The sequence below is a fragment of the Hoplias malabaricus genome, chromosome 2 (assembly GCF_029633855.1).
Source record: "Hoplias malabaricus isolate fHopMal1 chromosome 2, fHopMal1.hap1, whole genome shotgun sequence".
Taxonomy (NCBI): Eukaryota; Metazoa; Chordata; class Actinopteri; order Characiformes; family Erythrinidae; genus Hoplias; species Hoplias malabaricus.
This window is the reverse complement of record NC_089801.1, coordinates 12,405,912-12,418,002: the sequence shown is the minus strand read 5'-3', so window position 1 is coordinate 12,418,002 and position 12,091 is coordinate 12,405,912. Positions and strand designations below refer to the sequence as shown.

General features: G+C 37.7%; 1 protein-coding gene across 4 annotated transcripts; it reads left to right on the top strand.

Moving 5' to 3' along the window:
• The first annotated feature begins 1,283 nt into the window (after window positions 1-1,283).
• LOC136687461 (uncharacterized) lies at window positions 1,284-11,761 on the top strand. 4 transcript variants are annotated; one of them, XM_066661879.1, is made up of 12 exons: window positions 1,284-1,591; window positions 5,980-6,058; window positions 7,421-7,532; window positions 7,626-7,766; window positions 7,873-7,971; window positions 8,060-8,110; window positions 8,234-8,281; window positions 8,985-9,023; window positions 9,100-9,197; window positions 10,010-10,169; window positions 10,262-10,365; window positions 11,327-11,761. In XM_066661879.1, the coding sequence occupies exons 1-12, from the start codon at window positions 1,431-1,433 to the stop codon at window positions 11,390-11,392; spliced, it is 1,158 nt and encodes a 385-aa protein (XP_066517976.1). In that variant the 5' UTR covers window positions 1,284-1,430; the 3' UTR covers window positions 11,393-11,761. The 4 variants fall into 4 exon arrangements, with proteins under 4 accessions (XP_066517976.1, XP_066517975.1, XP_066517977.1 ...); XM_066661878.1 differs by having other exon boundaries at window positions 9,100-9,287; XM_066661881.1 differs by lacking the exons at window positions 1,284-1,591; window positions 5,980-6,058 and adding an exon at window positions 6,920-7,019 and having other exon boundaries at window positions 9,100-9,287.
• Window positions 11,762-12,091: the final 330 nt, after the last annotated feature.

The window sequence follows — 12,091 nt, the reverse complement described above, 5'->3', positions numbered from 1 at the left end:
GCAGACCCCGGTGCAGACAGCCCACCCTCACGCACCATTTTTGGAGGTCCGCTGTGTGCTGGGAGCGCGTGTCTGCGCCCACGCCTTCACATCCAGCCAATGGAGAGAGCGGTGCGCGCTGGAGTTCAGCACCTGGACAGTCTCGAGGCACGCTGCACCTCGACGCTGACTGGCTGAAGAGTTCCTGCTGGATGTCTGTCGCCTCCGATGTATTTAGTTTAGTTTTCTCTCAAATAGCTCTCTAGTCTCTCTATATTGCATAACAGGTCCTGACACTGTGGGAACTGTCAGTTAGGAAGTGGTGGTGCAGCTAGGACTCAAAAATAAAAGCTGGTGTCAGGCCTGTAATGCACAGCTTGAGCGCTGAAGCTCTTATTTAATGACGTTTCAAGTGCACTACATTGGTTAGCAGGGAGATAATTGACACGACTGGGCAGCGAGGCTTTCAGTGTTATTTCAACGGATATGCCTTTGACATGGGATGCCCAAACCTCAGAACACAGCTCTATGTAGTGTCCATTACTCCAGAGAACATAGTTTCACTGTTCCAGAGCTCAATGCTGACGCCTGAGATCAGGCACAGTTCAGTGTGGCCCACACGAGTAAAACAAACTGCGTGGATTCAAGGTGGTCACACGCTGTTGTCTGGCGGGATATTAGTGGAACTCAGGTGGGCTACCTCTGTTAGATAAACGTGGACAGCCCAGTAATTCTATTTAAATGGAGGCCACCTAGGACCTGAGTTTTTTTTTAAATTTACAGAGACTTGCTTTGACCCTGCCCAGTAAACATTTAGCCGTTGATTAAACGTTGAAATAACGTAATGACCGCCGTCTAATCAACGTTCTCTTAAGGTTGAAAATGAAAGATGAAAAGACGTCCAAACACAGACATTGAAAAGACGACTATTAGACGTATTTTGGACGTTCATTGACGTTATCGATTGGTCACCACTTAACTAACTTATTAAGATGGATTTTGGACGTCCATTGACGTTTACAATATGTCCTTGATGGACAGACTACTTTTAGACCTATTTTGAACGTCCAGGGACGTTCCTTGTTTACTGGGTATCTTTTACTTATCGTGGTCCCATAACACATCCAGATGTGGGGTCAATTGAGCCAGTTGGCTTATTCATGTGTGTGCTGACTGCTGTGGGGGTCCACAGTGGGCCCACCCTAAATTAGCTGAACTCATGGTTAAATTCACACATAATAATAACCACCCAGCAAACACACAACTTCCACACAACGTTGTATTTTAGGAGTGGTTATGTTGGTGGCCACGTTACTTAACAGGCACTCTCTTACTATGTTGTTAATATGTTGCACTAAGGTTGGTGGCAATAAAACCCTGCATCTACTTTCTATCAACCTATTGATAAAGGTTGCAGTTATGAACTATGTGGGTTGGTGCCAACATAACCAATGAAGTACGTTATGACAACTGCGCGAATCAGATTCTACTGGTCCCGCTGCAACCTTGTGTCCACCTTTCTGCAACCTGCTCCTAGAGGGCACGAGAGAAATTCAATTTTTTGTCAGTTGGCGAAGAACCGTTGCTGCGTAGAAGTCTCACAGGATTTCAGGTGAGTGATTTATAAATTATGACTATAAAATATAAATTTTAGAACATTTTCGAATGTATATTTTGTATACTATATACGTACTACCATAGTCCCCATTTACAGACAATTCTGGGTAGATAGGTCAGTATTCTTGCTTAGTTTATCAGCATTATTTGTACAATTGATGTTAGCTAGTTAGCTAATGTTACTGAACAGAACGTATAACTAATAAGTTATACTAATATACTAATATTTAAAACTATAATTTTAAAGAGCATTCGAGTCCCACACCTCTTCCAATAGTCGCCTGCCTTTTTCGTTGGTCCTGAAGTTATTTTGACGTTTTAAACGAGTATTAGTGTGGCAAAAGGGTGTTGTGAGTCGACTCTTCTGATTCTAAAACTCCTATGACTACAATAGACAAAATACTTTTGTCTTTTTGCCATCGTACTGTATAGCTACAACTGAGGGAAATGTTGATAGAGGTGTGTGTCTGAACAAAAGAGAGTTTGAGTGACTGCGAGTGCCATGAATGGGTTAATTGGCAAATGCTAACGCATCTCACTGTAAGTTCAGTCAGACGCATTCCACATAAATGTCTTGGTATGTCTACCTTTTTACTGCCCAAACAATAAATTGTAGGCAATTTCACTTGCTGTTGTGTTATGTGGATACTATGAGGTAGCTGGACTTAATGTGTGCATTTCTTTTTTCCGTTTTCCTGTCGTCCACATGTTGAAATACATTTATCATCTCGTAATTAATAATTGCGTATAGGTCTAACCTACCATTTAGAAGTTTAGAATAATAATACAAAAGTTTTTAATCCATATTCTCAATAATGTAAAACCCATTTACTTTAGTTAAAATGTTTAAAACGTTTCTATTCTACACTTAAATACTACTAATGTGCAAATTTACAGGTCTCGGGTAATTAGGACACTATCAAGGATGCTCTAAACAAAAATGAATTATTCAGAATAATGAACTCATGCATTAACTCATTATACATCAATGTATATTTATTTATCAATTTATTGTTCAAAGAATTTTTAAAATATGTAATCAAATATGTAAAAATACTGTAAATGAATAGTTTGTAATATTTATTTTCCCAATGCGATATTTATTAATGTACAGTGACATGCCAAATGTCATGGAGTAGCGTTATGTAAATTGATTTTCAAGTGTTACCTCAGAGGATGACTTGGCAATGCCCGTACCTGTATACATTGTGAGGTGTTATCCTGTGAGTGAGGTTGAACATTGGCCAGCATGCTAATGTCAAGGCGACATATATTATCAGAGTTTGGAAAAGGCAAGAGAGCATGTGTCAGACAGATGGCATGTTCCACTTCCAAAGTTGAGTGGGCATTTAACATTCCTCTATCTACAGTATAACATGTGCAAGGAATACATAATCGAAGACTTTACCAAGACAAGCGATCACAGGTCAGTGCAATGTTCTTTAGCTTCAGCAGGATATGGGAGCACAAGGTCCACCAGTCCATGTCTTCATGGGGTCTGGGTCACATACACACTGTACAATCAGTCCAAAACAACCGATTCATTGGACCAAGCCACATGTTGCCAGTCTTCTAGCGTCCTTTTAGCAACCTTCTGAGCCCATGTAATGTGGTGTTTGGTTTCATGGTTTGAACAGAGGCACTCTGGTAGGTCTTCTTGTGGGTGGACACTGTGCTATAAACTGTGGGTGGTAATGCCTTCTATGATGTATTCCCTGTACAATGGATTGAGTAATATTAAATGGCCACAAAACTTTGAAAATGTTATGTCCCATCTGTCTGGCACCCACTATCACGTCGTTCAAACAGTCTTTTAAGGTAACATCACTTAATAATCAATTCACAAACTGCTATTCTACGACATTTGGCATGTCAGAGTAAATTATATTTTAAATTATTTAATGACCCAGTCACTCCTACACTCTTATTTTACAGCAATATAATAATGGATTTGTGATAACAGTTGATGAGTTTCTGACTTTAAATTGGACCTCTTAATATTTAAGGATGGTTAAAAGAGGATGGAGCAGGAAAGACTACCTCAAAAGATGGAGATCAGCCAGGAGAATTCTTGGAGGATTAGGGGTCTCAGAAAACAAAACAGAAAAAAATATGATAACAATTTCTTCTCTCATATCTGAGGCAAGCAGCCAGGAGCCTATTGTAGGGACAATTTGCAGTCCTTACTTGTCTGAGGAATACAGCCAGGAAGACAATGAGACTGACTGCAATTATTCCTTATATGAGGCAAACAGCGAAGATGCCACTGTTGAGATTGGCTGCAGTGTTGCATGTAACACATGTACATATAATGTACAACTCCCTCTCAGTCAAGTCTGAGGAAAAAGGAGCTGAAACAAGATATACAGAAACAGCTTGCATGCTGGGTGAATGATAACAGTGTTTCACATAGGGCTGTTGATGATCTTTTGAAAATCCTTAGCTCTGTTGGTTTAACAGTACCTTTAACCACCCGCACACTTCTGAAGACAGCTAGATCTGTAGAAACAACAATTAAATCTGGAATGCAGTATGTACATTTTCAATTAAGACACCAACTGTCAAGACTAATGGAACGCTATTCACAGGACAAAATAGCATCATTAGAGTATTTGGAGCTTTCCCTAAATATTGATGGGCTGCCACTATTTAAGAGCTCAGCAACTTGCTTGTGGCCAGTGCTATGCGCAGTGCATTTAGATCCATTATTCGTCTTCCCTCTCACTCTAACCTCAGGAAACCATAGACCAACAGACTTGTCCTTTCTTGAAGATGCCATTTCTGATCTAAAAGATGTACTACAAAATGGTTTTGACATAGGAGGAAAGAATATCAAAATCAAAATAAAATGTGTTGTCTGTGATGCACCTGCACGTGCAATGGTTAAAAACACCAAGCAATACTCTGCTTACTATGGGTGTGATAGATGTCACCAGAGAGGCACCTGGCAGAATACTGTGACATACCAACAAATAGATCACTTATTTCTCAGAACAGATAGGACATTCCGTACACAGAGCCAAGCTGAACACCATCATGGTGGTACACCATTTTGTGAACTACCAATTGACATGGTAAAAGCTTTTCCAATTGATTATATGCACCAGACTTGTCTTGGTGTCATGAAAAAATTACTACTCATCTGGACAAGAGGAGAAAGAGGACGAAGCAGGGAGACAATGATGTCTGCAGGACAGGTTGAAATTGTTAGTACTAGGCTCATAGATCTCCAGAAAAACATTCCCACATGTTTTGCCCGAAGACCCAGGAGTCTGAAACACCTAGACAGATGGAAGGCAACTGAACTTAGACAGTTTATGCTATATACAGGTAAAGTTGTTTTGCCTGGTGTACTTAGACAAGACCTATATGAGCATTTTCTTTGTTTCAGTGTTGCACTGTGCATTTTGTTAAGTCCTGACCACGTGAAACAATATGGGATGTATGCACAAAGTCTTTTGGAGTACTTTGTAGCTGAAGGCAGGGACCTATATGGATCTCAGTTTTTAATATACAATGTGCATTCTTTGCTACATATAGCAACTGATGGAATCATTCATGATTCTCTGGATAACTGTTCTGGATTTCCTTTTGAGAACTACATGCAGACACTGAAGAAAATGGTTAGATCCCCTAAAAACCCACTAGTGCAGATTGCAAAAAGAATTTGGGAGAGTGAGACAGGAATGGCATTACAAACCAAAAAAAGAGGAGAAACATTCACTTGTCACACACCAGATAATGCTTTTCTGTCAGTGGATGGACAGTGTTGTGAAATTGTTGATGACACAAAGAATGGATATTTGTGCCGCATTTATAGCCAACCAATGCCAATGTTTGTGGAGCCATGTGATTCAACATTCATTGGAGCATATACATTTCACTGTGGAGACATGACCATAAGGATGGTGCCAAAAAATAAAATCATGAAAAGGGCAATCAAAATTCACCGAGGAAATCATATTTTGTACCTTACCCTTCTTCATAAGGAGTGAATGAATGAACTGCATTCAGTAACTAGCCGTCCCAGCAATAACAAGAACTATGTATATATGTAAATGAACAAACAAGGAATAAATAATGAATTCAATAATTGTAAAATGGAATTGTGAAATTTCGTGGCCAAGAAAAAAGTCAGGTACCTCATATTTACATTTGCTTGTCATTCAGCATCAATAATACAGCACAGGTCTTCGACTCCAAATCCTGAATCAGTTTACTGCTCCTGAATTCTAAAATGACTAGACTAAACACTGGTAGGCAGCGCAAAACATAAATAATTATTTAAAATTCAGGACTAGAAACTGGATTCAAGGTTAAGTTGATGACGTGCAATAGAATATCAGATAACCAACTTATATATGTTTTTTTATATGTTAACAGTATGTATTCAGTTCTTGAATTTGTACAAGAGCGAAGTGTGGCTGTTGTCCCGGATTCCTGGGTGGAGAGAACATCTGAAGTAAGATTTTTATTTTAATGTAATGCATGTAATTCCTATACCATTATTATGTGATTGGTACACAGTTTTTTGTAGTTTTTATAACAAAACCTATGACAATTGACCTATCCATACTGGTTTGTACACAGGTATGAACTTTACAGTATGCTGACAAAACCTCATTTCAGTTAAAATACTGTTAGAGTTTAGAGCTTACAGTTTAAAACACTAAGGTAGTTAACAATTTATACACTGAATTAGGAAAACCTACCTTGTGTCTATACTCATCATCCAGTTTATCAGCTCCACTGAAAACACCAGAACACTTTGTAGTTCTACATTTAGACTGCAGTCATCTGTTTCTCTGCGTACTTTCTTATCCTGATTTCACCCTGTTTTTCATTGGTCAGAACCACTACAGGATGCACAGAGCAGGCATGAATTGGGTGGTGGATCATTCTCAGCGCTGCAGTGACACTGACGTGTTGGTGATGTGTTAGTGTGTGTTGTGCTGGCACAAGAGGTCAGACACAGCTGCTGAATTTTTAAAGCCCTCAGGGTCACTGCTGTACTCAGAATAGTCCATCAACCAAAAATTTCCAGCCAACAGTGTCCTGTGTGCTGCATCCTGTGTCCACTGATGGACTAGAGGAAAACCTATACAAACTCTGCAGCACCAGATCAGCTACTGTCTTTGACTTTACATCTACATGGTGGACTAACAAGTTAGGAGTGTCTATTAGAGTGGACAGTGAGTGTGCATAGGTTTTAAAAGCTCTGATGTGTGAAGCACTGATGTGTCGGATCCACTCACACCACCACAATGTCAGTGTCACTGCAGCACTGAGAATGATCCAACACCCAAATCATACCCTCTGTGGGGGTTCTGTATGGGTCCTGTCCATTGAATAACATGGGGAACTACAAAGTGCTCCTGTATGGTCAGTGGAGCTAATAAAAGAACAGTGAATGTAGATTTAAGGTAGGTAGTCCCTGATCCTAGGATCATTCAATATATAACACTAATATGAAATTAACAATACTCCTTACATTTTTAGACATGTGTATTGCAATTTACTATTTTGTTAAATTGGATTTTTGTCACCAGTCTGTAAAGCTTGTCCAGTGTTTCAAGAGTAGTATTGAAAGTATGTAACATGATCTTACTTGCTAGTAAACTTGAAATGCTAGTAAATTTTATGGCTTCCTGTTCTGGCTTTAGAGTAGCCCTTACATGCACATTTTGATGTTTTCCTTAAACACACTCACTTGAATGACGTAGAAAATCGCTGCTTAATTAAATCTAGAAAGCAGCAAATATGAGAGTTTGCAAAACAAAGGTTGAGGCCCATCAAAGTAATTCAACTTCACTTATATGTTTAGGTACACTTTTGCTACTGGCCACCTAAAAATAAACAAAAATTGATTCAACGTGGATCTTTGCCCGACAAAGCGTTGTGGAAAAAACTTGAAGTCAGAGTTTTTAAATCATCAGGTGTGTATCAATTTCTGAAGGCTCATTGTAATCATTATTGTTAATTGTTTAGAAGCAAATATTTTAACTCTTGGGCACCAATTCTTTGCAAAGTTGATTATAAAACAGCTCATCAGCTAATGAGGAAGGCAGAGAACACTTCTTGTTTAGAGGAGTCAGATGGGAGTGGGAAGAAGCTAAGGGAAAAGAGGCCACCATCTCGCTATTTGTGTTATACCTCTGCCAGTGAGGATGGTAAATATTTAATATGATGCATGTATTTTAAAGGGCAATGTGTCTTAATATATTAAGAATTTGGTGTTCAATATATCAGTAAATATTACTTAACTGTGTGCTGCAGATGATAGTTTCAAACCTACCAAGGGTCCTAAAGTTCAAGCTAGATCTCCACCTAGATTGTCTGACTTTCTTGCACAAACAAGATGTGCTCTCTACCAAGGTAAGGCATTATTTATTTGATCAATATTAAAACTGTTGTATGTCTGAATGCATTCATGTATATGTAATGTTTATATTGCCTGTGTTAGATATGGAAAGAGGGTTGGATATGGCAAGAGAACCAGCAAGTTTGCCGAATTGTGAGTTATTTTCTTTTTATAACAAACAGCCACATGCACATATACATACAAACAATAATAGAAGGGAAAATCTGGCATGTTTAAATAAATGAAATAATGTAGACATTATTATGTTACTTATAGGGTCCGAGATTCCTGTGGTTGTGGGTAGAGAACTGGAAATGGCCCAAAGTGAGTTACAGAGAATACATTTTGTTTTATTTTCTGTGATGCAGGTTTGGTATTGGTTTTCATGTATGGAAAATGTACATTGTTATTTATTTATTTATTTTATTATTATTATTGTTTCGTGTACCCTTTCTAGTTTACTTGACTAGTTTTAAGGCTTTATTGTGACTTTTATATTTGTCAGTGAAGAATCTTAATATAATATTGGAAGCCAAAATGCTGATTTGATTGAAGCATTACATCTTACTACTTCTTACATGCTTTATGATTGTACAATAGTACAACAAAGTTTGACCACTGCATTTAACTCATTCATGGCAGTGAACACACTCTCATACTAGGGATTAGGGGCAGTAAACACACATACATACACACACAGAGCAGCATTAGTTAGAATAATTAAGAGTGGGCATTGATTGGAATGATTTAGAACATGCATGAATGACAAGAAATGCAGGCTGCTGATATCTGAAAAACAAAAAAATTGTTTGTTTGTACTTTTAAACATTATAGCAAATACTGTGGAAATGTCTCTGTTGCATTTCAACAGTTGCTGAATTGTGACTATGAGAAGCATTAGCCCTCAGACAGTGATGTTTGTTTATATGGAAAACAACCAGTAAAATAATAATTTACTACACAGCCTTTGCCTGTTGGAATTTTAACAGAATATTAAGAATATAAATGTTTTCTGCAATTATTTTAGGACCACCCATTCAACCAGAGCGCCCTCCTCAAAGAGACAGTAAGTTTCTTTGTAAGTGTTCATTAATGTTATTGATAATGTTTGGAAATTATATTGACAAAATTCTGTTTCATAGATTTTCAAATGCATGTCCTCATGAAACTTGACCAGCTGCTGCAGAAGCAGGAGGAACAAAGCCTTCTCCTTAAACAGCTGATTAATGCTAGAAGTGAGGTACCAATGGATATGGAGTTTGTCACTGTGGATGATATGGAGGGTTTTAATAAGATTGAAATTAAGCTGAAAGATGAAGAAAGAAAAATGGTGACAAGCTCAATTAATCCAATGATATAAAATAAATTCATAATTACAAATCCAATTTAAATGCAGCATAGACAACTACACAGTTAAAATTGATGGTTTTATAAGGATTCTTTATTAAGGGAAATGGTGTGAACCCTGAACACTCGAAGAACCTTTTGCATGATTAAATGGTTCTTTGCATCATGAAGGAGTTCTTCAGACTGATGGAGAATGTGCTATAGATGGTTCTTTTCAGAAAAGTAATCTTCTATTGTTATGATGTTAAGCTTGTAACAATAGAACCATTTTTGGTGCCATACAGAACTCTTCTCTTAAAGGCACTATACAGAAACCGTCTATAGCACATTTTCAATCAATCTGAAGAAACCCTTCATGATGCAAAGAACCATTTAATTGTTAATCTGTAAAAGGTTTTTTTTTGACTTATCAATGTAAATATAAAACCATTTTCATTACTAAATAACCATTTCAAACTTACCTCTAACACACGCTGTCAATCCTCTCATACACACCATCAAACTCTGACACACCATCAAACCCTTTTATACACACCATTGAACTTCTCACACACACCATCAAACGCTCTCACACTCACCATTAAACTTTCTCTCACACACACCATCAAACCCTCTCATACGCACCATCAATCCATTGTTTATAAGTTGAAATATTTCCAATAAATAGGAAAATTAAAACTGTAAACTATACAATTCTCTTCATAGGTCAGGTACCTTGCCACCTTAGGGGGGCATTCCCTTGGAGATTCAGTAAGACGTACAATGCGCACAATTGCATCCTCAAGAATATGGGCTTCATTTAGTCTGAAAGGAAGGAAAGGGAAAATCTCACTTCAGAATCTAACCATTTACAGAGTAATAATGAGTGAGTGTATTTCTCTGTACTTGCGAGCTTAGATGTTTATGGAAAAAAATCAATGTTGATTGGGTTTAAAAATGTATGCTTCATCTATGCAGAAGCAGTGATGAGAAGCCAACCAGGATCAAACGCAGCAGACATTGAGGCTCACATATCTGAAACTCTGAAGCATGCACCAGGGATTGCACGACGAAAAGGGAATGTAAGTAAAAATCTAGTGAAACATGCAGTGTGTAAGATTTAGGGGAGTAATTAGCAGAAATGCAATATAAAACCATATGCTTATTAGAGTATAATCACCTGTAACTACAAATCTGTGTGCTAGAAGCATTATGAGAAGCATCATTAGGTATTAGAAGTAGGGATGCACCGATTTTTATTTTTTCAACATTTGTTTGACAGTAAAACATACTTTAAGGAGGCAAAAACACTGCACAGCTTGCATGAGGTCATTGTACCAGTCAGATGTCAGTCACTTCTACTGTTAACCTTTCATACTTCCAGTCCCATATACTCAAATCCTCACCTAGGATCGTTTCTGGAATTGGTTGGGCAAGAAGCTCATAGTTGGTTTACTTTCACATACAAAAACTCCATCTGAACCTTGGATTGATTTCGTAATTTCATACATCACTTTTCTGTAGGTTTGCAAATTGACAGGAAGCTTCATGCTGATTTCCATTATTTTTTGTTGGATATAAACACTCAGGGGCTTTTGGGATGCATGGCATTTCACAGTGCATGACCACGTGCAAACAAGGAGCCGCTCTCCAAAGCAATAAAAAATGAGATAAAAGTTTTTTAGATGGTTATGTTCAAGAGTCACAGAACATGAATTCAGTGATCATTTTCATAGATGATGATGTTTGGCCATGCAGGTGCTGCAGCTCGAGACATGCGTTTTCTGCCTTGCTCTCAGTACATGCACCAAACTTATATCTTATATCTGTGCAGTAGAAAAAAAAACGAAAGAATGAGCCCCACTAAAAACTTGGATAGGTGCAGAGAAGATGGGGATGCACCAGAAGGGAGGGATTTTCCAATTCACTGCTACATGTCACTAAATCTTACACAGTGCTCCTTATATGGCAATTGTAGCACAATTATAGGGATACAAGCAATGTTCATCACTTTTGAATTGTCTCATTTCCTCCCCTCCACAGCCTTTGGCGAACTCAGACCCAGTGGAATCTGAATCACCATCTTATAATTTCTTTACTTCTACATGAACATTTTCCAACCTCACTGTTCCTTAGAATTCATCAGACTGTTTTTGTTGTGTGAATAAATGAACTTTGTTCTGACTGACTCCTGTTTATTGTGCTCTGTGTTTAAAATTTGTTCTTAACTTCAATGTGAGTGGATGGAGCTTAACTGTTGTAAAGAGTGTATGTTTGTGTTTGTGTGTAATGTGTATAAACGTGCATACTCTTTTTGTAAAATTATTTTTGATTAAACTGCATTCTGAATTTTATTGTGATTGTCTGATATTTATTATGTTTGTGTAATGCTTGTAGTTATGTTTTGCATCATTGCAATTTTGGAAACAAAACTATGACAAGTACATTATCATGTAATTATGCTGAAATATGAAAACAAAATGGATGACATAATTTAATCTATGATATCTCGTTTTTTAAGTATCTCTGTTCTGGCCACAGTAATGTCCGTATTTTGTAACAGACTAAAAATGATTGATGATGTGGATCAGGAAAAATGCACTGACAATGTTACTATGAGAAATATAGAACAGTATTTGCATAATGTGATGTAACTTTATGTCTACTTTGTGACTATAAATGAGTAATTACATTTTAGGTTGTCAGAATGTTGCAGAATACAGGAAAGGGGCCTTCTGGAATGTTGCAAATCTGTTGCTGAATGGTAGTGTAATGTTGCACAAAAACGTTGTGACAACCCTATAAAGT

Excerpts from the sequence above, each read along its gene's own strand:
- LOC136687461 (XM_066661878.1), top strand. The coding sequence starts at position 1,431 with ATGAAGTACGTTATGACAACTGCGCGAATCAGATTCTACTGGTCCCGC. Across the intron at positions 6,059-7,420 it reads GGGTGGAGAGAACATCTGAA|GTACACTTTTGCTACTGGCC; the intron begins GTAAGATTTTTA and ends TTATATGTTTAG. Across the intron at positions 8,282-8,984 it reads AGAACTGGAAATGGCCCAAA|GACCACCCATTCAACCAGAG; the intron begins GTGAGTTACAGA and ends CAATTATTTTAG.